The 26,187-nt window shown below is 36.5% G+C and overlaps 1 protein-coding gene and 1 long non-coding RNA gene across 7 annotated transcripts in view; one reads left to right on the top strand and one right to left on the bottom strand.

Moving 5' to 3' along the window:
* COL24A1 (collagen type XXIV alpha 1 chain) overlaps window positions 1–26,187 on the top strand; it is a 430,389-nt gene that overhangs the window by 394,465 nt on the left and 9,737 nt on the right. The window contains exons 53-57 of the mRNA XM_022580934.3: window positions 4,354–4,389; window positions 9,514–9,549; window positions 9,654–9,680; window positions 21,128–21,193; window positions 21,834–22,002. Of these exons, the coding sequence (XP_022436642.2) occupies window positions 4,354–4,389; window positions 9,514–9,549; window positions 9,654–9,680; window positions 21,128–21,193; window positions 21,834–22,002 (334 nt within the window). The remainder of the gene's footprint in view (window positions 1–4,353; window positions 4,390–9,513; window positions 9,550–9,653; window positions 9,681–21,127; window positions 21,194–21,833; window positions 22,003–26,187) is intronic.
* The window catches only part of LOC111178362 (uncharacterized), a 75,228-nt gene continuing 49,106 nt past the window's right edge, over window positions 66–26,187 (bottom strand). For 3 of the 6 annotated variants that reach the window (XR_016394843.1, XR_016394846.1, XR_016394842.1), the window contains exons 4-5: window positions 21,900–21,979; window positions 67–10,829 (exon numbers count right to left, since the gene is read on the bottom strand). This is a non-coding gene — a long non-coding RNA (uncharacterized LOC111178362). The other 3 variants (XR_016394847.1, XR_016394844.1, XR_016394845.1) reach the window with 3 other exon arrangements.

Consider the following 26,187-nt stretch of genomic DNA (forward strand, 5'->3'; position numbering starts at 1 on the left):
TCCTTTTATATATATATATATATATATATATATATATATATTTTTTTTTTTTTTTTTTTTTTTTTTTTTTTTACTTAATCCTATTCTAGAGTAATCCACAAGGGATCACCCTGGGTATTTGAGAAGCAAGGATAAAAACAGATGTACATTTTCATCTGGAAGGTTATTCTTGAGAACTTATAAATCTAATGTAATGAAAAGGTGTACATAGTGAGGTAGGCACTTAAAACTGGAGTTGAGAAAGGAAAGTAGCACTGGGTGGCGGAGGAGGGGTTGAGCATTATAAGCACAGGGGTGATCACTAAAGCAACAGAAAGAATCCATTTTCTGAAAGAGGGAGAATAAGAAAAGGTACGCATACAGCCAAGATTTGAGTCTTTCTTTGGAGGTGCCCACAATAAAGGGATGAAATAGTTGGTGGGAAGAGCAGGAAAAACAGAAAAGCACAAGGTTAAGCTCAGTTTCGAGAAAGGAGTAGCTAACGGTGATCTTTAAGAGAATACATTGCAGTGGAAGACGGAGTACAGCTTTCAGTGAGGAAGGAAGTAAATAAAAATATTTAATAATAACTTTTCTCAAACTTTTGGAGTAGGTATGATTATTTGCATTCAAGACATAAGGAAACAGATGACATTTATAGAAGTTCACCTAGTTATTTAAGATAATACACGTAGTGAATCATATAGATGATATTTCCTACTTCAAGAGCAGTGCTCTTTCCACTCCATTCAAGCTATGTCTGGAGAGGAAACTGAGAGAGTTAACATATGCCAGGGCCTTAGGGAATCTTGCTATGAAATAAATAAGACAGTGAGGTGGTCACAGGAGGGTTTTACAATATTAACAGTAGTATAAACATACAAGAGGAAAATTGAGGCTTGGAAAGGAAAGATTCATTCTCTGCAGGGAATCAGTATTTTGAATGATTTGAAAGTGTTGTGTCTACAGACACAGAGTTTTAAAATATAAAAGAGAATGTTTCAAATATTAAGTATCACTGTTCTCATTGATAAATTTAGAGAAGAATTCACCACCAAAGCTTCTGGCTTTTTAATTTAAAAAAATGAAATGTGCAACTCAATATTTCTCTAGATTTGCAGCATTTACCACTCCGAGCTATACAGTCTAAGTGGGAGGTTATAAGTGGGAGAAATCTCATATTTCAGTGGGTGGTTGGTTCTTCAGCAAGCAAGCTAAGGAACACATACTGTTCTGATTGATTATGGAATGATTGTTCTCCTCTGTCAAAAATGTGAAATATTAATTGGTGAAGGAAAATATGATAAAGAAATGGCTCAATTAAAATATCTTACTGTGTTTTGTTTATAGATAGTTCTTAAAGGCCCTTATAATGCTCAGCATGTACATCAAATTTTTTCCATCTATTTTTTCTATTCTAAGAAGAAACTTCTAAGGAAAGCTCACTATGAAAGAATAAGAATTTGAGAATGGCCAAAACACACTGTGGAAAAAAATAGTGGTGGGGGATGGAGGACTTGCTTTTCCAAAAAGGAAAACATTACTTCAGAGTCTTTGTAAATGGCACTATGTGTTAGTACAAAGAATAGATCATTGTAACAGGCTAGAGCCCAGAATTAGATCTCAGACTAAATAGGAATTTAATTACAATGAAAATGGTATATCAGTTAGGATGATTTGGACTGCAAGTAATAGGAACCCTGAATCAAACTGGCATTAACAATAAGGAAACTTCTATCTCATTATGGGAATCGCAGAGTTAGGAAGGGCTTCAGATTTGGTTAATTTGGCGACTTAGTCATGTTATCCAAGACTATTTCCATACCTCTGCTCTGCCATCCTGAATGCTATCTTTATAATTAGGCTTAGGGCAAATGACTACAATTTCTCAGGAATCACATCTAGATATAATTATCCAAAGTAAAAAAGTGAACTGTATCCCTTGTCTTGGGAAAAATAAAACTTTTTCTATAAGTCTCAATTTACATTTCTTTTTCTCACGTCTATTAATCAGCCACACACCCATTCCTATAACAGTGATAGGGAAGGGAGACGAAATTCCTTTTAGTCCTACTACTGCTATAAGAAATTGTAACCCTATTTCACCCAATTTTTTAAAAATCTCAGATGAACTTTTAAAGACTTTGTTAAAAAAAAAAGAAAGAAAAGAGAGGAAAAAAAAGAAAGAAAAGAAGCAATTAAAAATCTCAGAAAAATCATCTAGGAAACTAAAGTATAGCTTAAGGATTGGGGAGACCTTTTATATAAGATAGGAAATGTGAAAACTATAAAAAAACAGAAGACATATTTGAATGCTTGAAAATTTTTAATTTTTATGGCAAAAGATTCCATAAGTAAAACTAATATAATTGAGAAAAAGTAATTGCAAAGCATATACCATATAATGGGTAATATAAAGAGCTTTACAAATTGGTATGAAAAAGAAAATTTAGTAGAGAATTGAAGAATAAATCCAAAAGGTCAGTAATTATTTGAAAAAAGTCTCCTTTTAGTCAGAGAAATGCAAATTAAGGTAATAATGAGATATTACATCTAACCTCTCAGAAAGGGCTGTAGGAAGAAAGGTATTTTTGTTTATCACTAATAGAAATGTGAATTACAGCCTTTATGGAAAGGTATTTGTTAAAAAATATGTACATATACCCTATGACCAAGCAGTTCCACTTTGAGGAATTTGTCCCATATAAATAAAAGTACCCAATACACTAGGGAAATTTTACAAAGCTTTTTTTCACAGCACTGTTTGTAATGGCAAAAAAAAAAAAAAAAAGTATGAAATCACATGAATGCTCATCTGTAGAGGAATGGTTGAGTAAACTCTGATCTATCCACTTTGTGGAATATTAATGCAACTATTAAAAATAATTATTTGTATCTAGTTTGGCTGACTTGCAATTGTTTCATGATGTATTATTAAGCGTGAAAAATATGATGCATAGAAGAGTATATGATATCAACATTATAAAACATGACCAATCAGCCCATACACATGTAAATACACTTGTCAATATCTGATTAGAAAAAAGTATGAAGCGATATGTACCACATTGTTAATACTGGATTGGAGGTGGAGGAGGGCATAAAAAAAGTTCTGTAAAGATATCTTAAAAATCAGCTTTTTAAAGTTGATATAGTAGTTTGAAATGAATTAAGGACAAGATAGGAAACACAAAAGAAGTAATATAAATAGTGAATAATAATGAAACAGTATTTTTAGCCTGCAAGATTAACAAAAAGTGATAGTACATCATAGCATGTATCAGAAGAAACATGCACTCCCATATATTGCAAGTGTGAATGCAATTTCAAACAAACTTTCTGGAGGACAATTTTTATCAAAAATTTTTAAGAGTGCAAGGATATTTATCACAGTGCTGTTTATCATGACAAAAATTAGAAAAAAAATTAATAGGCAATTCATTTAAAATATACTTTTTAAAATACTGGTAAGCATTATGGTTAGGTGGGAATTGTAGATTGATATAGAAAAGCATTAATATTTTGAAGGTGCAAATTCAGGTTACAGAAAAGATGAGTAGTAGTATCTCATTTTTTAATAAAAAAATACACAATTTCCATAAGGAACATGAAAATATTAACAGGAATAACAGTAGTGACATCCAGCAACAGCAGAGTTCACATTGTCTTCAAGTGCACATGGAACATTCACTGAAATAAACCATATTTTAGATCATAAAACAAATTTTACTAAACTTAAAATAACAGAAGTCATGTAAGGTATATTCTCTGGCCATAACAGAATTAAATTAAGAATCAATAAACTAGAAAGATAATAGGAAAATCCCCAAACACTTGAAAATTAAACCTCACACTTCTAAATAATTCAAGGACCAGAGTGTCTCAAAGAAAGTTAGAAAATATTTTGAATTGACTGAAACTGTATACACAACGTATCAAAATTTATGGGATATAGCTCAGAAGGAGGAATTTAAAAAAAGAAGATAAAAGAGAAGGAGGAAACCACCCTGGAAGCAGGGTTTTTCAAAGGCTGAGAGAAACAAATATTAGAAGAATTTAACTTTCTTAATTTTCTTTCTAAATTATTTTGCCTTTGATTGTCAGATCAGCTGTTTTGACTTAACTGAATAAGTAGCATAACCCTCACTTTAAGGTGGAACTAGGCATAGCAAAACAGACATGGTGAGTCAGTAGGTTGTATTTGTTTTGCTTTGCTTAACTTAGGAAAATCAGAATTTAGGTAACTTTAACTAAACAGGTCTTGCTAGATAGGAAAAAACCCAACAGAAATTATCATGTTTCTGGATACAGCCTCAACTACATTTGATAAATAACTATCAACAACACTAAACTAACATTTTATTTTTCTTTCAGGGACCCAGAGGTGAAAAAGGCTTTAGAGGTGAAACTGTAAGTTCAACTAAATTTGTGGTAATAGTATCACTGGTCACTAGGTTGTAAGCTCTATGAAAGCAAGGACCTTTTTTGATTTTTTCATTATTATGTCCCTGATACTTGTGGAATGAAAATAAAATTACAGTTTTCAGGAAGAAAACTATATATAGAACTAACCTATATGGTATATTGCAGTGAAACCTGATAAGCCCTAAACATGTTTAAGAATCTGTCAGTCACATTCTTTCCAAATCACTGTGTGAAGTTGAATATTTGCCTTCTCAGGCATCAGGAGAGGAGGTGTGAGCCTTCTTCACCGGTGCCAGAACAGGAGGACTGTCAAGTCACTTTAGATATATACCACTAGATCCAGTCAGCACCCAAGAGGGCTGCAAAGCAGAAGCAAACCATTAGTTGTATATTTCAGCCAACTGGAAACAATGGTGAGAGGATGGGCAAAAGGTACACAGCATTTTCAGGACTAAATGGCTTACACTGGCACTATTTCCTATTTTTCTTGGATGTCAATTCTTCCAAGTTAAAGAAGATATTTTGTAAAGGGGCCACTGTCCCAGCAGAACTTATTAAAGCAGCAGTCATAAACAGAGGGCATGCATGGAGTGAAATGAGGGGTACTGAAACCAAATATAGAAGGCATATAGGAATAAACTTGAAGATAGCATTAAAGTCTTGCTTAAAAGGTCATGATATTATATAGTGACAGCTGAGATCTTTGCTTTTCACCATAGGGTAAGCTTGGGGCTCAGAGTAAGTAAATTATAGTTATATTAGTTTGCTGAGGAAGGAAATTTATGTGATTTCAGATAGCCTAAGAATCCTCAAAGGGTATTAAAATAGATGTGTTTAATTTGCAGCAATGTGTCCCTTATATTTTCTCAGCAGACTTACTTAACAGGAAGCAAGGATGTTTGCACACAGTGAAGCTATATGCCCCCACCCCACCCCACCCCCCCCGCTCCCACAGGAGAAGTGGAAAGGGAAAAGAAAAAATAGGGAGGCTTGGAATTAACCCATATTCCATACCTGTCTCCAACTGCCTCCCTGACCTATCCTCTCCAAGTACTGTGGCTAGAACATAAGCTCCATCAAGATAGGAAACCTCGAGTGCCTATGACAATGGCTGTCACAAGCATTTCATGTGAAAAACATTCCCTATTTGTACACGTATGTGACCTTCTTTCTCCAGATACAAAACATTAAGAAGAAAAATGATAAAAGGCTTGAAAATCACAGTTCTAAAGTGAATCTTGGAGATTATCTTCACCAAACCTATTATGTTACACTCGAGATATCTGAGATCCAAATGTGCAGCAGCTCCCTCAAGGACATGCAGCTAATTAGGTACAGAGATAAGACCAGAGCCCAGATCTTCCAAATCCCAGGCTACTGTGCTTTTCTATTAATCATAGTACCTCTCAGAAAATAAGAGTTAGGAGCAACTTGGGTAAGGAAGATGGTATGTACACATCCTTCACCTACTTTAAGAGCAGCCCAAATACAGATTCCACATGAATGGATTCCTGATATGCAGTTATCCCCTAGGGCTTATAGGGCATAACTATATGAATTGTTATGCAGTTATGCCCCTAGGGCATAACAATAACTCATGAATTCACTCATTCCATCTTAATCACATTACTGTCTAATAATAAATCTTATTTAATATTACTAAACTCCCAATTAAACCCTCTAAACCAGTGGTTCTCAACCAGGAGCCATTTTGCTCCCCCTCCCAGGAGACATTTGGCAATGTGTGGAGACATTTTTGGTTGTCACAACTGGAGAAAAGGGAAAGGTTGCTAGTGGCATCTAGTGTGCAGAGACCAGGGATGCTGCTAAGCATCTACCGTGCAAGCTTCTCAGTTTAAGAATGAGGAAAGGGAAGCTCTCTGTACATAAGCCAGCCTAAAGTAAAGATCCTGAAACTAAAGATTGTATTTATGTAAAGGCAAAGTCTAACACAGTCAGGTTTAAGGACATACACTTACCAGTATTTTTCAAATTTAATGAAAAAAATATGTTACTTTTGAAGGATCATATGGGAATTGTGGGATTAAATGGAGAGACAGTCTATTTTCAAAGGTAGTGCTCTCACTACAGCCAAATAGCCACTATAACCATTCACATTAATTTGGTTCCCCTATAGGAAATTAACATAGACAATTGTAGTTTTATTATAAACTGTATGATAACCTTCTTTATATACTTGTTTATATAATATCTAGAGAGAGTGAATCACTTTTCCTTAGTGGTGGGTTAGGTAGAAGAATAAAAAAGAATAAATACTATATTGTTGGAATAATATTTTGTTTTACTTGGCCTTATTCTATGCATTTGCTTCATTGGGGTTGTCCTGTCCTGTCTTGTTTGAAGTATTTCATTTTATCATATTTGTGATGATCTGACTTGTTCTGGGTAGCAAGCTGAAGTGAACTCAGTAAAAATAGTTTCTTCTTTCTATGACAAAATGCTTTTTCACAGTCAAAGATAAGGTAGCTATTTTGTACTGAACCTTCAGTGAGATTTTGCAAATGTCAGAAATATGCTAAGTAGAGTAAAATGTCAACTGTTTATTTTTAACAATGCTGATCCAAAATGGAGAAACTTACTCAGCCAATTTCACTCTTGAGCCTCTGTATATTTAAATTTATTTATTTATTTTTGGCTGTGTTGGGTCTTCGTTTCTGTGCGAGGGCTTTCTCTAGTTGTGGCAAGCGGGGGGGCCACTCTTCATCGCGGTGCGCGGGCCTCTCACTGTCACGGCCTCTCTTGTTGCGGAGCACAGGCTCCAGACGCGCAGGCTCAGTAATTGTGGCTCACGGGCCCAGTTGTTCCGCGGCATGTGGGATCTTCCCAGACCAGGGCTCGAACCCGTATCCCCTGCATTGGCAGGCAGATTCTCAACCACTGCGCCACCGGGGAAGCCCGAGCCTCGGGATCTTCCCAGACCAGGGCTCGAACCCGTATCCCCTGCATTGGCAGGCAGATTCTCAACCACTGCGCCACCGGGGAAGCCCGAGCCTCTGTATATTTAAAAGGCTGTCTCCAACATGAGATCTCCCTAACTTACCATGCGACTTCTGAGGTAAAAGTTTGATGCATTTTCTGCTTTAACCTATAATCATAAACCATGCAAACTAAGAAATGTCCAGCAGGCATGGTGTTGGAGTACTCTATCCTTTTTAAGTTACTATGTGTTGTTTGTTCTTATTGTCACAGTATATTTAGAATCAACAGCTTTGGCAATAACAGATACTTAAGTCAAGCATAGCATTAACATTATTCAAAACTCAGTTGAAGATAAATTTTGCTTTGCCATCTTTTAACCATAATCTGAATTTGACTCGGCATAGTCTTAACATTCAATCGACCATCCAGTAAGTAAAATTTTGAGCATTCTTAACAGTGATTACTGTTGTTTCGTTTTGAAAAATGTCAGCATAACTTTTCACATTTTACTATATACCTTTCAACTATTCTAATTTCTAAATCAGTACTAGTTAATTTAAACATTATTCATTCATTCGTTACCAATCTTTGAACACCTACTATGTATTAGGCACTATTCCTGTTCCAGAAAATGAGAGGATGACTAAGACACTTTTAAAGGTCTGTAGGGACTTTCCCATTTGTTATGTACTATGGAATGCAGAAGTGGTTAGTTAAAGAAGAAGGTGGCAAGGTGGGTATATAGTTTTAAAGAAGTATTGGAAGAGGAATGGGAATTGAATAGACAGAAAAGGTAAGGAGAAGCATTCCTGGTCGAGGAAATAGCACATGCGGGAGAATTCATGTGTGAAAGAATCTGGACGATTCAGAGATCTGCAAGTGGTTGGTTATAGATGGGAGTGTAGGATGGGTTGGGGAGAGTAAGTGGAAATAAGGCCCAGACCTTGAAGAAGAGGCAGGGGTGCATATTGACTAAGAACATATACTTTTGTATTGAACTGACTTGGATCTTAATCCTATCTCTGCCCTTTACTTGCTGGTTACCTAGCCATTCCATTTTCTTAACTGCGAAGTAGAAATATAGCGTACAACTTGGCATACAGTGAGTTCTTAATAAATGAGCACACAGCTTGACACATAGTGAGCTCTCAGTAAATGGTATCTATCAGTGAAAAGAAGTTTATACTTTACCCACTAAACAGTAAAAAGCCACTGAATGATTTTAATTAAATAATGATATGATTAGATTTCCATTTTATAAGTAGAATGTAGTTAGCATAGTAGACAGAAGAAAGTCAGTAAGTCAAATGAGGAGTCCAGGCACAGCACGATATCTTAGTCAGCTGGGGCTCCTATAACAAATTGCTGTGGGCTGGATGGCTTAAACAACAAACATTTATTTTTCATAGTACTGGAGACAGGGAAATCCAAGGTTAAGGTGCTCACAGATTCCATATCTAATGAGGGTCCTCTACCTGGTTTGCAGATAGCTAGCTGCCTTCTTGCTATGACCTCACACAGTAGAGAGAGAGCATCTCTCTCGTGTCTCTTCTTATAAGGGCACTACCATTCACGAAGGCTCCACATGATTTAATTAGCTCCCAAAGACCCCACCTCTAAATATCATCACACTGGAGATTAGGGCTTCAATATATGCATGTAGGAGGGGACACAAACATTGAGTCCATAGCACATGATCAGCACTAAACTAAGAGAGTTGCTATGAGGAGGGAGTAGTAGTATTTTGGGAAGATTTGGAGGTCAAATCAACAGTAGTGGGTAACCAAATTATAGGTGGATGTTGAAGGAGAAGGAGATGTCTAAGGACACTGAAGTTTCCATTTTTTACAATTAGTTGTATGGTAGATAGAAATAACAGGAAAAACAGAATTAACATTGTTAAATGTTACATTTATAAGTTTATTAAAATGAATAAATTTAGTTTCTAGTAATATCAACAAAACATGAGAGTATGTATTCAGCTTGTTGATGAATGTGGGTGACAGCTGAGTTCAAGAACATATTACTTCAAAATACTAAAATAACTTTGAATCCTATCACTTGCCTCATATGAAAAGGCAATGATAGCAGTTGAATCTTAGTCATCTTGTTTATACCAAACCAAAAGCATAGTATATTCATATTGTGCTTTGTCTCCATTTCTTCTAGGGTCCCCAAGGACCGAGAGGTCAACCAGGGCCTCCAGTGAGTTTATTTACATTTATATCTGTTTACCATTGATGCTTATATGCCTGCTTGGTTTGAGATATCTAATTAATAAATACTTTAAAAATCTTTTTATGTTATAGGGTCCACCTGGAGCATCAGGCCCAAGAGTAAGTTTTCTTAGCTTTGTTTATTTTGTCTTAGTATAAGATAATTTTTTAGGGCTTCCCTGGTGGCACAGTGGTTGCGAGTCCGCCTGCCGATGCAGGGGACATGGGTTTGTGCCCCGGTCCGGGAAGATCCTCCATGCCGCGGAGCGGCTGGGCCCGTAAGCCATGGCCGCTGAGCCTGCGCGTCCGGAGCCTGTGCTCCGCAACGGGAGAGGCCACAACAGTGAGAGGCCCGTGTACCACAAAAAAAAAAAAAAAAAAAGGTAATTTTTTAAAGCTTCTTCTATTAACTCCCTGTTAAAAGGTATCCCTATTGCCTACCTCTGTTCCTTTTGTTAATCTGATATAGAGTCTTCCCAACTATAATAAAACTTGAAATCCAAGCCTCAGAGTTCTTGTCTATAAAATGAGGATGGTATCTCTTACTTTCTTGGGTGGATTTGAGTTTTAAATAAGAAGTAAAGTACTCAGCACAATGTCTGACATAATTAATGCTCCAAAATACTCACTCCCTCCATTTCTTCCTGTTTCTGGGTCCTAGCTCTCCTTTTTCAAATGTTCTTTTTTGCCAACCAGAGTTATACACTTTTTAGCCTTTACATGAACTCTTCTCAGTTGCTGCTGGCCATAGAAGCCCTGGGACTTCTCATGTATTTGCTTGTGACCGATCACAACCCAAAACTTGCTACTCCTATCTTTGAGGTGATACTTCCGTTACTTCATTATCAGCTATCATGTCCTGGCCTCAATGTTCCAAGACTGGTTTCTCTCATGCGTTGTATCCACTCTGCTACTCAGTAATATCTCTGTTTTCCTGCTTTCTACTAAAGGTCTCCTTCTATCTTCAACCTCACCCATGCCCCATTCCTGCAGAATCAGAATCCTGGTCAAATGCAGTGGTCCTTGGTCAGATTTCCTGCTTAAAGGAAATCCACTGTTGGCTACACTGTCCAAACAAATGGCCAGTCCTATGCCTTCCAAGCCTTACTTATTTCCACATGCTTCTCTGGTATCATTTGGATCTTTGAAAGTTCTACCTGGTGGGTCACTGCGGTCCACTCCCAGCAGGTCAGGAACTCTTCATTCCCCTCGGCTTTTCATCAGGGCAAGGAGTAACTTTCAAGCAAAGTGCCACAGGAAGATGGTCTCCTTGGAAACAAGACACCTATTTATTTCTCTATGATTTTTTAAAAATTACTCCCCCTTTCTGGCCATCTGACTGATGGGGATTGAAACCTTCCCTGGCATGAACATCAGTGGGCATGTCCTTTTTTAAATCTTTAGATTATTCTCCACTTCTCTGTTCTTCCTTTCCTCCTGGATCCTCACAATGCATGGGTGAGAAAAACCCTCATCAGTTGCCCTCTCACCTTATAATGACTTTGATGTATCATAGCTGCTTTCCTAATAAAGAACAAGTTCTAAAAGATCATATATCATTAGCAAATTAGAGGTGTTTAGTGAAAACTTTCACATTGAAGTGCCAAATTTTGGGGCACCACATCCCTCTCTCACTTGAAAAATGTTTGTATGTGTTCCTCTACAGCCAAAATGAATTAGGACATGTGAGAGGTTTCTGCTCTGAGAAAAATGTGGATAAGAATATATACTTTGAGGAATTATTAGGAGGATTAAATGAAAAAGTATATGTGCTTGACACATTATAGGTACTCAACTAACATTAGTTTCTTTGTTTCCTTCTTCCCTTTCTCTCCTTTCTGTCTTCCTTGTTCCTGGCCAGTATGAAACCCAGTTTCTTTATAGTCTTTCTGGGACTTGCAGAGACCATTGTAGGAAAGTGGCAGTGTAGCCTTGAAAAAAAGACTTTCAGAGTAGAAGTTTACATGCCAATAAGAAAATACCTACATATTCCTTCTGAACTCAAACTATGATCATATCTTCTGTGAAACTCTTAATTCCATCCCCTCGTTGCACTGCAAGATAGAACTGATCACTTCCCCTTCTTCATTCATACTCATTTATTTTCATGCCCATTTCCATGTATTAGACTGTGAACTCTCTGAAGTTAGCAATGTGTTCTGTATCTCTTTTCCATTCAAGCCCTTAAGAAGTGTCTACTGAATGAATGAATAAATGCAAACAGGCAAGTTGCAACTCTTAGAAAATTTCAGTGGGAATCCTCCAAGCCAGAAGACTTCACTTGGAGGCAAATAATGTCTAGAATGGAATAGGATCATATTAGAATTAGAGATAGAAGTCTTCTTAGTAATTATTTAGTAATTATTTCAGACTGTGAATTGTCACTCATTAGTTGGTGGATCATAAGATCAACATGGTGAGTCTCAGCATTCTTTTGAAATGAAATTAAAACAGAAAAATGTGGGGAGTGACTGTTTAACGGGTATAGGGTTTCTTTTAGAGGTGATGAAAATGTTGTGAAATTAAATAGTGGTAATGGTTGCACAACACAGTGAATCTACCAGAGCAATAAACTGGATACTTTAAAATGACTAAAATGGTGAATTTTATGTTATGTGAATTTTACTCAATTTTTAAGAAAAGCACAAAAAAAGAACACCCTAGGACCTACTGTACAGCACAGAGAACTATATTCAATATCTTGTAATAACCTACAATGGAAAAGAATCTGAAAAATAATAGATAAATAGAGATATAAATAGAGATATAGATTATAATATGTATAGCAATCACTTTGCTGTACATCTGAAACTAACACATTGTAAATCAACTATACTTCAATTTAAAAAAAACATAATAAGTATATCACCACTAGTAGGGAAAAATATGTTTTGTAAAAGTTTTCAGTTAAATATATGTTTGTGTGAACCTTATCATGATATAAAAATGTATTTATTACTATGGGTCAAGATAAGAAAAGTTTGAAAACCTCTAACCTAGTCCAGCCCCCTCTTTTTAAGACCTATAAGTAACTTGCTCAAGTTCCTAAAGTAGAATAGCTAAAAAGAAATGTTTCAGGAAAAGGAATATATATTGATGGTGCTTTTGAATTTGAGGATATTATCAGGGTGATGACCAGACCTCAGTGCACATGGTAAGATATTTAGAAACTGACCCAAAAAAATTACAACAGGATGTCAAAGTTAACCACAAATGGTTGGTGGGATAAAGGATGGGTGTGTGTGTGTGTGTGTGTGTGTGTGTGTGTGTGTGTGACGTGGGGAGTGGAAATAGTAAAAATTGAAAATCATTAAATGAGATAAGGAATTTTCAACTTAATGATACCAGTTAATGGGTCAGCTGTGAAACCTGGATTGGTGAATTGAGAGGTTGCAGCAGCTGTGGGTATCATCCTAGTTCCCTAGAACAAGCAATTTCCTCTACCATGGAGAGGTGCATGACCTGAAATCAGTTCCCACCCCATAAATGTTTTCACCATCCAGTGATCTTAAAATTTTAGATGGCTGGAAAATAACACTTCTTAAAGTACTGGGGTGCCCAGACTAGATCTGCATTTTACTCAAATAAATTGGAAAGGAACTGTGAATATTACGTCCCCTCAAGGTATAATGAATCCTCCTAATTTCCTTCATTTGTCCCACTAATCCTGATAACTCCTTATTCTTGGTGCACGTTTTTATAAACCTTAAGCGATTTTCATGTGAGAATATGTTCTAATTAGAGTACATGGAAGAAGCTATTTCTTTTGGATTCCCTTATTGGACCTAATGAGAGTTTCACACTTAGGTGGGGACACTTAGATGTTGCTGAATGACTTCCCAGGCAAATCATCTTAATACCATCTCTATGGGCCTGCCCTCCCTAAAGGCTATCCTTGGGAAAAAATAAATTCAGCAAATTGAATGCCTACTATGTGCCAGGCATGAGCTAGGATTTGGGAATACACTGGCATTATAGGAATTAAAAATTTTATGAGTAGCCAAGTTTTATGACATTCTTTTCTTTCTAATGCCTATTGTGGGGGAAAAAACCCTGCCTTTTTCATTGAGTTGACATTTGTACTGTTGGTGGCTAAAATTGCTAGTACCTTAGCTTGAATCTAGTACCAAATGCTACACTACTAATCTACTAAAAGTCACTGTATTCTCCATTGCCACATTCTCAAAGAAAACGAACCATGGTCATTTCAATTAAGAATATCCTACAGTTTATTCATCCATCCAGTCCTCTATTCATGGGTGGTGTTGTTTCCAATCTTTTTCCTAATACAAACAGTATGCATGTCTTGTCCATATACATATTTTGTGGAATATCTCTAAGACCTGTTCCCAGAAGTGGGATGGTTAGCTGTAAGGGATAATGAGCATACTTATTTACTTATTTTTTTTAATTGTGGTAAAATATACATAAAATGTATCATTTTAACCATCTTTAAGTGTACTCTTCAGTAGCATTAAGTACATTCACACCGCTGTGCAACTATCACCACCAGTCACATCTAGAACTTTTTTCATCATCTAAGACTGAAACTCTGATCCACTAAACAGTAATTCCCCATTCCTCCCTTCCCCAGTCCCTAAAAACCTACCATTCTACTTTCTATCTCTCTATTAATTTGACTACTCTAGATACCTCCTATAAGTGGAAGCATATAGTATTTGAACTTTTTTGTCTGGCTTTCTTCACTTAGCATAATGTCTTCAAGGTTAATCCATGTTGTAGCATGTGTCAGAATTTCTTTCCTTTTTAACGCTGAATAATTTCCATTGTATGTATATACCACATTTTGTTTATCCAGATGGACACTTGGGTTGCTTCCACCTTTTTCTATCGTGAATAATGCTGCTATAAACATAGGTGTACAAATATCTGTTTGAGCCCCTGCCTTTTTTTTTAAATATATCTTTATTGGAGTATAACTGCTTCACAATACTGAGCTAGACCCTGTGGCACAACAAAATGAATCAGCCATATGCATGTATACATCCACATATCCCCTCCCTCTTGAGCCCTCCTCCCACCCTCCCTATCCCACCCCTCTAGGTCGTCGCAAAGCACCGAGCTGATCTCCCTGTGCTACGCTGCTGCTTCCCACCAGCTAACGATTTTACATTTGGCACAGGACTCGTACTCGGAAAACTATAAAACACTGATCAAAGAAATCAAAGATGACATAAACAGATGGGGAAATATACCATGTTCTTGGATTGGAAGAATCAACATTGTGAAAATGACTATACTACCCAAAGCAATCTACAGATTCAGTGCAATCCCTATCAAACTAACAATGGCATTCTTCACATAATTAGAACAAAAAATTTTACAATTTGTATGGAAACACAAAAGACCCTGAATAGCCAAAGCAATCTTGAGAAAGAAAAACGGAGCTGGAGAAATCAGGCTCCCTGACTTCAAACTATACTACAAAGCTATAGTAATCAAGACAGTATGGGGCTTCCCTGGTGGCACAGTGGTTAAGAATCCTCCTGCCAATGCAGGGGACAGGGGGTTGAGCCCTGGTCTGGGAAGATCCCACATGCCATGGAACCACTAAGCCCGTGCACCACAACTACTGAGCCTGCGCTCTAGAGCCCATGAGCCACAACTACTGAGCCTGCGTGCCACAACTACTGAAGCCTGTGGGCCTAGAGGCCATGCTCTGCAACAAGAAAATCCACCGCAATGAGAAGCCCAAGCACCACAACAAAGAGTAGCTCCTGCTTGCCGCAACTAGAGAAAGCCCGCAAGCAGCAACGAAGACCCAACGCAGCCAAAAAAAAAAAGACAGTATGGTACTGGCACAAAAACATATGTCAATGGTACAGGATAGAAAGCCCAGAGATAAACCCACGCACATAACGGCCACCTAATTTATGACAAGGCAAGAACATACAATGGAGAAAAGACAGCCTCTTCAATAAGTGGTGCTGGGAAAACTGGACAGCTATATGTAAAAAACTGAAATTAGGACACTACCTAACACCATACACAAAAATTAACTCCATATGGATTAAAGAGTCCCTGCCTTTAATTCATTTCCATATATACCCAGAAGTGAAACTGCTGGATCATATGGTAATTTTATGTTTAACTTTATGAGGAATTGCTATACTGTTTTCCATAGCAAGTACACCATTTCACATTCCCACCAATAGTACACAGGGTTCCAATTTCTCCAAATCCTCCCTCACATTTGTTATATTCTGCTTGTTTGATAACAGCCATCCTAAGGGGTGTGAAGTGGCAGATAACTGTGTTTTGACTTGCATTTCCTTAATGATTACAGATGTTAAGCATCTTTTCATGTGCTCACTGGCTTATATGTATCTTCTTTGGCGAAACTGGCTTACATATCTTCTTCGGAAAAATGTCTTTTGCCCATTTTTGAATTGGGTTGCTTACTTTTGTTGTGTTGTTGAGTTATAGGAGTTCTTTATGCATTCTAAATGTTAATCCCTCATCATATATATGATTTGCAAATATTTTCTCCCATTCCTTTGGCTGCCTTTTCATTCTGTTGATTTTTGCACAGAAGTTTTTGATGTAGTCCAATTTATCAGGGTTTTGTTGTTGTTGTTTTACCTTGCTTTTGGTTTCATCTCCAAGAAATCAGTGCCAAATCCAATGTCATGAAGCATTTCCCATATATTTTCTTCAAGAGTTTTATAGTTTTAGGTCTTACAGTTAATTATCTGATCCATTTTGAGTTAATTTTTGTTTATGATGTAGGTAGGAGTCTAACTTCATTCTTTTGCATGTGGATATCAAATTTTCCCAGCACTATTCCTTCCTTAGGGAATGGCCTTGGTACCCTTCTCAAAAATTATTTAACCATATATGTGAGGGTTTATTCCTGCACTCTATTCCATTGGTCTGTATGTCTGTCTGTATGCCAGTACCACACTGTTTTGATTACTGTAGCTTTGTAGTAAGTTTTGAAAGTGAAGTGTGAGACCTCCAAGTTTGTTGTCCTTTTTCAAGATTGTTTGGCTGTTTGGGATCTATACTGTCTTTTATAGTTACCTGTATAGTTATCTTTACCAGTGCTCTTTATTTCTTCATGTGTATTCAAGTTTCTGCCTAGTATCCTTTATTTCAGTCCAAAGGACTCCCTTTATTATTTTTCTAGGGACGTTTGCTAATGATAAATTGCCTCAGCTTTTGTTTATCTGGGAATATCTTTTTTCCTCCTTTTTGAAGGATAGTTTTATTGGATATAGAATTTTTGGTTGATAGTCTTTTTCCTTCAGCACTCTGAATATGTCATCCTACTGCCTCTCACCTTTATGGTTTTTGATGAAAAATCTCATCCCTTGGATATGATGAGTCTCTTCTCTTTGCATTCAGGATTCGCTCTTCTCTTTGCATTCAGGATTCTCTCTTTGTCTTTAGCTTTCAACAGTTTGATTATGATGTGTCTAGGGGAATTCATTGAGCTTCTTGGATGTGGAGATTAATGTTTTTCATCAAATTTGGCACATTTTCAGCCATTATTTTTTGAAATATTCTTTCTACCCCTATTTCTCTCTTCTTCTCTTCTGAGACTCCCACCATTCATGCATTGGTATGTTTTATGATGTTCTGTACATCTCTGAGCCTGTTCATTTTCTGCTTCATTTTTCTTTATATGACTCTGACTGGATAATCTCAATAAACTGTTTTCAGGTTCACTGATTCTTTCTTCTATCTACTGAAATCTACAGTTGAGCCTCTGTAGTAAATTTTGATTTCAGTTATTATTCAACTACAAAACTTCTTCTACTTGGTTCTTTTCTATAATTTCTATTTTTTATTTGGTAAGACATCTTTTTCATACTTTCCTTTAGTTCTGTAGACATGGTTTACTTTAGTTCTTTGAACACACCTAAAATAGCTAAAGTTTTGTCTACTAAGTTCAACATCTGGGCTTCCTCAGGGACAATTTCTATTTCTGTTGATTGCTTGGCTTTTCCCCATGTATAGGGGTCATACTTTAATGTTACTCAGCATGTCTTGTCATTTTTTTCTTGAAAACTGGACATTTTGAAAAATATAAAATGGCATCTCTGGAAGTCAAATTCTTCACCCCAACCTCAGTGTTTATTGTTGCTATTTGTTGTTTTTGTTGTTAGCTTAGTGGTCAGCTAAGGATTGGAGAGAGATTTCCTTAAATGCCAGAACCAGGAAGTCTCCCAGTTTTTGCCAAGGGTCTCTGTGAGCATGTTGGAGCATTCCTTCAGTGCTCAGCCAGGCAACTGACAACTATACCCGAGTTTTAATTTCCTATTTTCACAGAGCCTGAAGGTCAGCCAGAAGACAGAACTTAGGGCCTTCTTATGTTTTTCCTGATCATGTGCACAGCCCTATGCATGTACATGGACTTCTAGATTCCCAGGAATATGTCAGAGTTTTTTAGAATCTCTATGGACATCTCATTCCCTAGCTTTTCTTAGCCTACTGTTTGCCCCGACTGTTTTCTAATGTTTCCAGTAGCCACAAAGTTAAACAATTCCATCTAAAAATTTTTTTTAATGTTCCTTGGGAAAGACTTTTTGCACTGAGTGAGCTCTGAGTCAGGTAAAATAAAGACAGTCCTGCAAGTCTTTAAGGGAACCACCAGAAAGGTCAAATAATGACATTTCGCTGGAAATAAGGCTTTGAAGCAACTCCAGCCCCATTCTGCTCCCTCCTGTGGTTTCCAGGCTTCTTGTTTTCAAGGCTGCCACAGAGCTGGAAAGAGAGGCATGGGAATAGGACAGATTAAAGCTTTACAAAGCTCACTGCCCTTACTGAAATTAAGCTATTTTTCATAAATGCTCCCCAGGTTGCTGCAAGCATTCTGTTAATTTCTGTAATTCTGAAAAACTTCATTCTTACATTTTTTTCCAGTTTTCTCATTGCTTTTATAGAAGAGAGAATTCTGGGAGGTCATTATGCCACCATTTTGCTGTCTCCTAGGTCTCTAATCTTTAGTACACATCTTTTTAATATTCTGTGTGATGAAATGGAAGAACATATAAAGCATTTCTGCATATTGAAGTACAATGGTTGCCTCAAATAAAAGCACTTGTAGAATTGTTTCAGTTGCAAACTGAACTAGCTGCTTTTTTCATGGAACACCATTTTTACTCGACAGAATGATAATGTTATTCAGACATGAGTATTTGGCAGATATTTTCTTGAAAATGAATGAAGTGAGCCTGTCATTTCAAGGAAAACAACTGACAATTTGATACCAATGGTAAATTTCAAACTTTCAAGCAACAATAACAACTGAGGAATGCTTGTATCTATTACAAGTTTGACAACTTACCAGTACTTACATTTTTCTGATGAGATTGGTGATGATGTTAACGAATGTAATCTTTTGATATGACATAATGAAATGTGTCACTCTTTGGAAAATCTGCATTATTTCATGAACCGTTATTTTCCAATGATCAATGCATGATTTTAACCAAAATCATGATTTTTACTAAAATCATGCATTGGTAAACGATTCTTTCAAAGTTTAAGATAGATCAATAGATTTTAATATAAAAGAATATAAAATAGATACATTGTAGATACGGTTTCAGATTTCACAGTTCAACTAACCTTCAAGAAACTACCACTTATCAAGTTCTGGTAGAATATCAAAGAAGAATATCCACAATTATCTGAAAAGGATACTAAAAGAATCTTTTTTCCAACTACATATCTTTTTAAGGCTGGATTTTCTTCATACAGTTCAGCTAAAGTAACACTTTAATAGACTGAATATAGAAGCAAATATGAGAATCTAGCTATCTCCTATTAATCCAGACATTAAAGAGATGTACAAAAGTGTAAAACAGTACCGCTCTTCTCACTAATTTTTTGTTTGGAAAATAGTTATTTTTCATTAAAAAAATGTTTATTTATATTAACATATAATGGATTTATTGTTTTAAGGCAATTAACACATAGTTTTAAAATTTATATTTTAATTCCTACTATGTTAAATATCAAAAGCTGTAAGGCACATAAATATAAGTCCTTTAAAGCCCTTAATAATATTTAAAAGTACAAAAGGGTCCTGAGTCTGAAGCGCCTGAGAACTGCTTATTGCTAGTTTTTCTAAGATCAAAGCCCTAACCACAAACAACTGGAAAATATAAAGGTGGCTATTGTTTACTACTTAATTCAGTTGCCCATATTTATTCCCAATATATTTTTGTGACCCATGTCCAAAGTCTGCCAATTCTCACAAGAATGATGGTCAGAATTATTTAATCTGCACAGAACATTTTATGCTAAGCCTTTCTTCTTCTTGAATAGGCCATGCTTTTCTATCTCACTGCCTTTGTGCAAAGTTGTTACCTCTGCCTGGAAAGCTCTCCCAGCCCTTCTCCTAACAATTCATATTTATTCTTCAGATCTCAGCTCAAATATCACCACCTCAGGGAAGCCTATGCTGATCTAGTCCTTCCAAATCTCTTATATCCCCCAGATTTCATACCCCGTAATTTCTCTCATAGGTCCATGCACTTTTCTTTTATAGCACGTATCACAATTTGTAAATGTGTATTTTTGAGATTATTTGATTAATGCCTTTATCGACCTCTAAACTTCAGCTCTACAAGGGCAAGGTTGTTTTGTTTTGTATTGTTTGCTTACCATTTTTTCCTCAATATGTGTTTGGCAGTGTACATATGCAGAATGAGTCAAGTATTTTCCAATATGAAAACCACATGTTGAGGCAAAGATGAGTACATTTTGTTGATTGTCCCATCATTTTAAATAGTTTTTCAAATTACCAACCATGAGTTATGAGAGATCTGTTGAAAAGAGTTTCTATTGTATGGGCTGCCAAGTAAAAAGATATCTCAGCAGTACAATCATTCTGAAAGAAATTAGATCGCTCGATTTGCTCACACAGATGCCATTTCACAGAACTTTCTCCCAACTCATGCTTCTTAGTTTCCAAGCTTTTTAAAAAATAAAATACGAAAAGACTTTTTACTAATGGTTAGGTTGGGTCTTTCTCTAAAAATATATTTTATTAAATGCAGGAGGAGATTGGATTCATGATGTATTATTTCTTTTGGGACTAATGATACTTTTTCCAACTTCAGAAATTGTTTTTAAGACCGCAGAAGTATCAGATTAAACTAATGTGGTGACTACCTCAGGACAGTAATATTTTATTCTATTTTCCTTCCAAGAATGTTAAAAATTACTACAGTTATTTATTCTTCACTTTACAATTTATTAACTGAGGGGATCATATTTCATTCTTCTTCCATGTGAGTAACTTTTTTCTGTGTTTTTATGCAGCAGAGACAAATAGTTTTTCATTTGAGAACTCTAGACTTTGGTCCTGTTTTAATTAGGAGACTTTTGAGATTTGGATGAAAGCAGCATATTGTCCTTTCGGATAGTCAGGCAATACTTGCAAGATCTGTCTAACCATAAGAGTTACAAACCCCTTTTAGATAATAAGTCTAGTATACTTTAACAGCAGTGCTTTCAGAATTTATAGGCTTTACTTTAGAGCACTCAGTGTTGATCTTATTGCTGATCTCAAATGGTTTTGTTTTACACAGAAACAAATGGATATCAATGCTGCTATTCAAGCCCTGATTGAATCACATACTGCCCTACAGATGGAGGTAATAGATCTGGCTTTATTTACACTGGCACTCTCAATCTACAAATTAAACAGAAATTTCTTTCAGAGGCCCAAATGTGACTTTATCTCAAAGCCTGTATTTAAAAGAGATTAAAAGTAATGAAAAAATTTTAAGGACAAAGTAAGCAATTTTAATAAACAGAAATGTATGCATCAGATGTTTTTTAAGGAAAACATTTGAAACAAAAATATAATATTGTTAAAGGATTTTTTAAAATAAGAATTTGGTACTATAGAAGAAACAGTTTAATGAAGTTAGCCATTTCTTAAAATGGGATCTATCTATCATCACTACTCATTTTTCCTACTTAAGCTCTATTTATTCATAATATAGGTTTTTTTCAAATTATGCAGTAGGCATAGTAATTAAGTTTTATGTCAGCTTGAAAACTAGACTTTTGAGTGTGAATTTAAGCTTTTATTAGGATCAAGATTAATAAAATATACAAATATGCCTATAGTTAAATATAAACTGTTCTTTACATCCTACTCCCAACTCCTTGCACACAACAGGAGTACATTTTTCTTCTGCCTTGCTCCGTGTTGATCATTTGGGTTACATGCTGGTAATGACTGCTCCAAGCTTCTTTGCTAATATGATTCTCACAATGACTTGGCAGAGCTACCAGAATACTGAAGTGACCTTAATTGACCACAGTGCAGAGATATTCGAAACCTTGAACTACCTTAGCAATTTACTGCACAGCATCAAGAATCCTCTTGGCACACGAGATAACCCAGCACGAATCTGCAAAGATTTGCTTAACTGTGAACACAAAGTATCAGATGGTAAGTTACTGGTTTCCTTAAACTCTGATATCTAATTTTGCTTCATCGTTTCAGTGTGTTTGAGATTTGCGGTGTATTTATTCCAAACCTTATCATTTTTGATAAATCCCTGGCAGAGGCATTTTAACATCAAGAACCAAATACGTACTCAAAGAGATAAACATGTTTCTGAGGTCAAAGTATCCTTTTTCAAGGGTTCACTTTACAAAAGGTTTTCCACTGCACAGCCTGACTTATGGCAACACGAAGAGGTCATAGAGCCCTCTCTACCACACTCTCTATAATTAGTTTTCACATAAAATGGAATTTAAATGCCTCATTTCAGTATCAGTGACTATAAAGATGGAGTGGCTTGTCATTCTTGGAATTTTCTCATCCTCACATTGATACCCCAAATCCATTAGCCAGAGGTGCAAAAACAGAACCATCAAGGAAAGGTTTAAAGCAAGTGGAAGAACCATCGCTATCTGATGATAAGTAGGGGAGACCCTGTCTGCTACAACATGTCATTTAATTTTAATTTCTATTGGGTCTACCTGGTCAGCTGTACAATCAATATTAGTAGTTATCATTTTTTGGTAAAAACTCTAGTCTTAACACACAATGACATATATGCTGATTTGAAAATAACTAAGTTATTTAATTCTGCAGGATGAATAGTAGTCCATATTTTATTTTATACACACACACATACACATATACATATATATGTATAAATATATGTTTGTCCAAAAACATCTTCCATTCTAGAATACAGTATAGTGAAAATATTCATTTTATTTATATTAATAAAATGCTTAACTTCTATAGATATTTCCTGCCCTAGATTATCACAAAAACAAATAATATTTACAGTTATAGCTGCCTACAATAATTCAAATTTGATTCTTTCCCATATCTGAGGGTATAAAAATGCAATTCTATAGAACTGAAAGGAACAAAGACACTACAGGACATACAAATTACTGAAATCTAATTCAAGGTCTGCCTTCCTCATAGGAGAAATAGCTAAGTGGTATGGCTTGTAAGGTATCAGAAAGGTCTTTATGCCCAAAAATACTTTCATCACTAGGAGATTGTAAGTGCAGTAGAGAAACACAAAACAGCAGGGAAGAGGGGATATGACAGAAAGTAGGGTGGGGGGTGAAGTGGTAAATAGAGTAGGTAGATAAAGCATCTCTGAGAAAGTGACATTTGAGCAATATCAGAAGGAGGTAAGGGAACAAGCCACAGGAAATCTGGGGAAAGAGCTTTCCAGGAAGAAAGAACAAACGCAAGGTCCTTGAACCTGACCGTGTACTTAGCATGTTCTACTATTAGCAAGAAGGCCAAGGTGACTGGAAGAAAGTGCATAAGGGGAAGAATGGTAGGAAATGAAGTCAGAAAGATGTCAAGAAACCAGATTATACAGGATCTTATAGATTACTCAAAAGACTCCAGCTTTTACTGAATAAGATGGGAAGCCTCTGGAAGATTCTGAGCAAAGGAATGACGTGACTTGACTTAAATTTTTTAAATGTTACTCTGGGTGTTGTACTGCAAATATGAGGACAGGGTAGAAGGAGACATTGAGAGGACTATTGAAATAATCCAGTAAGAGGTGATGATGGCTTGGACTAGAGTTGGTGGTGGGGAAGTGGTAAGAAATGGTCAAATCTTTGGATATGTTTTAAGGTAGAGCCAGCAGTTTTTTGTTGGTAATTCGGATGTGGCTTATGAGAGAAATAGAATGATAAAGGATGACTCTAAGATTTTTGACTAAGGGACTAGAAGAGTGGAATTGCTGTCAAAAGAGATAGAGAAGCAAGTTTGGAGTTCGGTTTTGGATGTATTTAATTTGAGATGTCTGTTAGGCATTCAAGTAAGGATGTCAAGTAGGTCATTGGCTATTCAGGAGTGAGGTCCTGGCTAGGGGTAAAATTTATGAAGTCATCTGCATATAAACAGTATCCAATGCCCTGAGACTGTTTAAGGCTATCTAAAGAACAGATAAATAAAGAAAAGAGAAGAGTTCTAAAAACTGTGCCTTAGAGCTCTCCAATGTTTACAGAGGTCAGGGAGTTGAGGGGGAACTAGCGAAGAAGACTAAGAAGAAGCTATCACTGAGATAAGAGGAGAACTAGATGAATGTGGAGTGAAGAAAATGTTTGCCTGAGGAGCAGGAGATCTACTGGGTCGATGTCAAGTTAGGTGAAGACTGAGAAAGGCTACTAGATTTAGTAATGGGAAGGTCTTTGATGATCTTCGCAAGAGCGGTTTAGAGGAATGGTAGTAGTTAAAACTGTATCAGGTTTTCAGAGAAAATGGTGGAGCTGGAGAGTTTCCACTCCCATTAATGAAGCAAGTAATTCAATTTGCCTGACGAAACTTTTTGAAAATTAAGTTAAAAGCATCAAATACTGACAAAGTAGTGAGGGACTTTCAAGCCAATATTCTGAAAAAGACAGCAGAGAGATGAACACATACTTAGAGCTACTTTGGCCCTGGGTGTGTTCAGAAACTGAGTAGTGCTTTTGGTCAAAGGTTGGAATCTGAAGTCCACAAAAGGTGGGGACTTAGGCTTTCAAAGGGCTCCACTTTAAGAGTAAAAATAAACGGAAAGAAAAGATATTCGTACAGATTGCAGCCTAGCTTCACATCGTCAAGACGGCTCAGAAAATCTCAAACTGTGAACTTGGATTAAGATGATTCCAGACTGCTAGTAGCCCCTCATACCTGATAGAAACAAACAAAACTCTTCTATGAAAGATAATATCATCCTAGGGCTCAAATTATTTCCACAAATTATTTTTCAAATATAGTGCCCAGCACACAATCAATGATAACTAAGCACACAAGTTGACAAAACACCACGAATGAGAACTGGCAGAAACAGCAGACAACAGAAGCTGACTGGAAAGAAAAAATAAGAGAGGAAAAGTTTGAAATGGAAGGTTTAACGGACAAGGTAAACCTTATTTAGGAACACGGTTTATTCACAATAATAAGAGAGAAGGCAGAATATATGTGTGCAAGTACAGATAGATGGGTAAAGGTCATAAAGGGAACTTATGTAAGTTTCCTTCAGTTTGCTTTAGTTGTCCCAGTGAAACTGAAAGGTTATCAGTCAAGAATAAGAATGAAGGAAAGGTATAATTAACTTGAGAGGACAGGAAAAGGTTTCAAATGGTTAACTATGAAAGTGACAGAGGAAATGAACTAGGGAAACATAGTAGTACTGTCTGGCAGCCTTTCAAACATTTAAATTTAAAGTGAGGCCAGTCAGCATAGTTGTGTTTTTCTCTAGGCACATTTAGCTGTGCAGGTACAGGCACAGATTAGGCACAAAACTGGATTTATGCAGGACTGGGATTTTATAAGACAAGCACAATGAAGTGAGGCAGGGCAAGAATGTTAAGGAAGTCTCTAAGGAAATGATCATAGCAAAGGACTGTGGGTTTTAAGCTAGGCAGGAAGAGAAGTGAACACATGATTATGAAGGACAATGAAAAAGTGGTAGTATCAATGGCTAGTAGGTCCTAATGAGATCAAAGAATTATTAGAGTCAGAACACTAGAGGGAATGAGCTGGAATGAGAAAAGAGGCGAAATCATGGAGGAGATCTAGCTGTAGGTAATAACAAAAACTAGGGTATGGCCTTATAAGTTAATGTTTAAAGTAAACAGGACAGGAGAAGGGTACAAAAACGTTGGTGGGAGAGAGTTCGAGGCACTGAGAAGTCGGTACTGCAAATATCAACCATGTGGATGTGAAAATCACGAAGAATTAGGTTATAAATAGATTTTCTGAAAGTGATAGCTAGAATCATCAAAGAAATAAATTTGGTGATAGCAACAGGAAGAGGTAACAGGTGACATAGTGCAATGACGGCAATTTTACCACAGAGTGTTTTTAGGGAGAAAGTGGGGAGAACGGTCTGAAAGTGGCAACGAGGAGCAAGAAAGATCCCTTCCCCACCCAGGCACAATGCTATAGAGGCTGTGGCAGAACTTGAAAGAGCTGCAGGGGAAGCAGTGTTCTCAGAAGAGAGCCAATTTGGAGTTAGAGCATTTAGGCCTATAAAAGACGTATTATGGTATAGTGCTTTATCTGTAGCTCAGCATACCCTGAAAAAAATATGAAGCCCCTACCAGTTCACCATTGTACAACATAATGCCTGAATTCAAAGCATTCCACCCCATGTAA

Source organism: Delphinapterus leucas, chromosome 1 (genome assembly GCF_059928025.1).
Source record: "Delphinapterus leucas isolate spDelLeu-1000000601 "Yukka" chromosome 1, BTC_Dleu_Yukka2, whole genome shotgun sequence".
Taxonomy (NCBI): domain Eukaryota; kingdom Metazoa; phylum Chordata; class Mammalia; order Artiodactyla; family Monodontidae; genus Delphinapterus; species Delphinapterus leucas.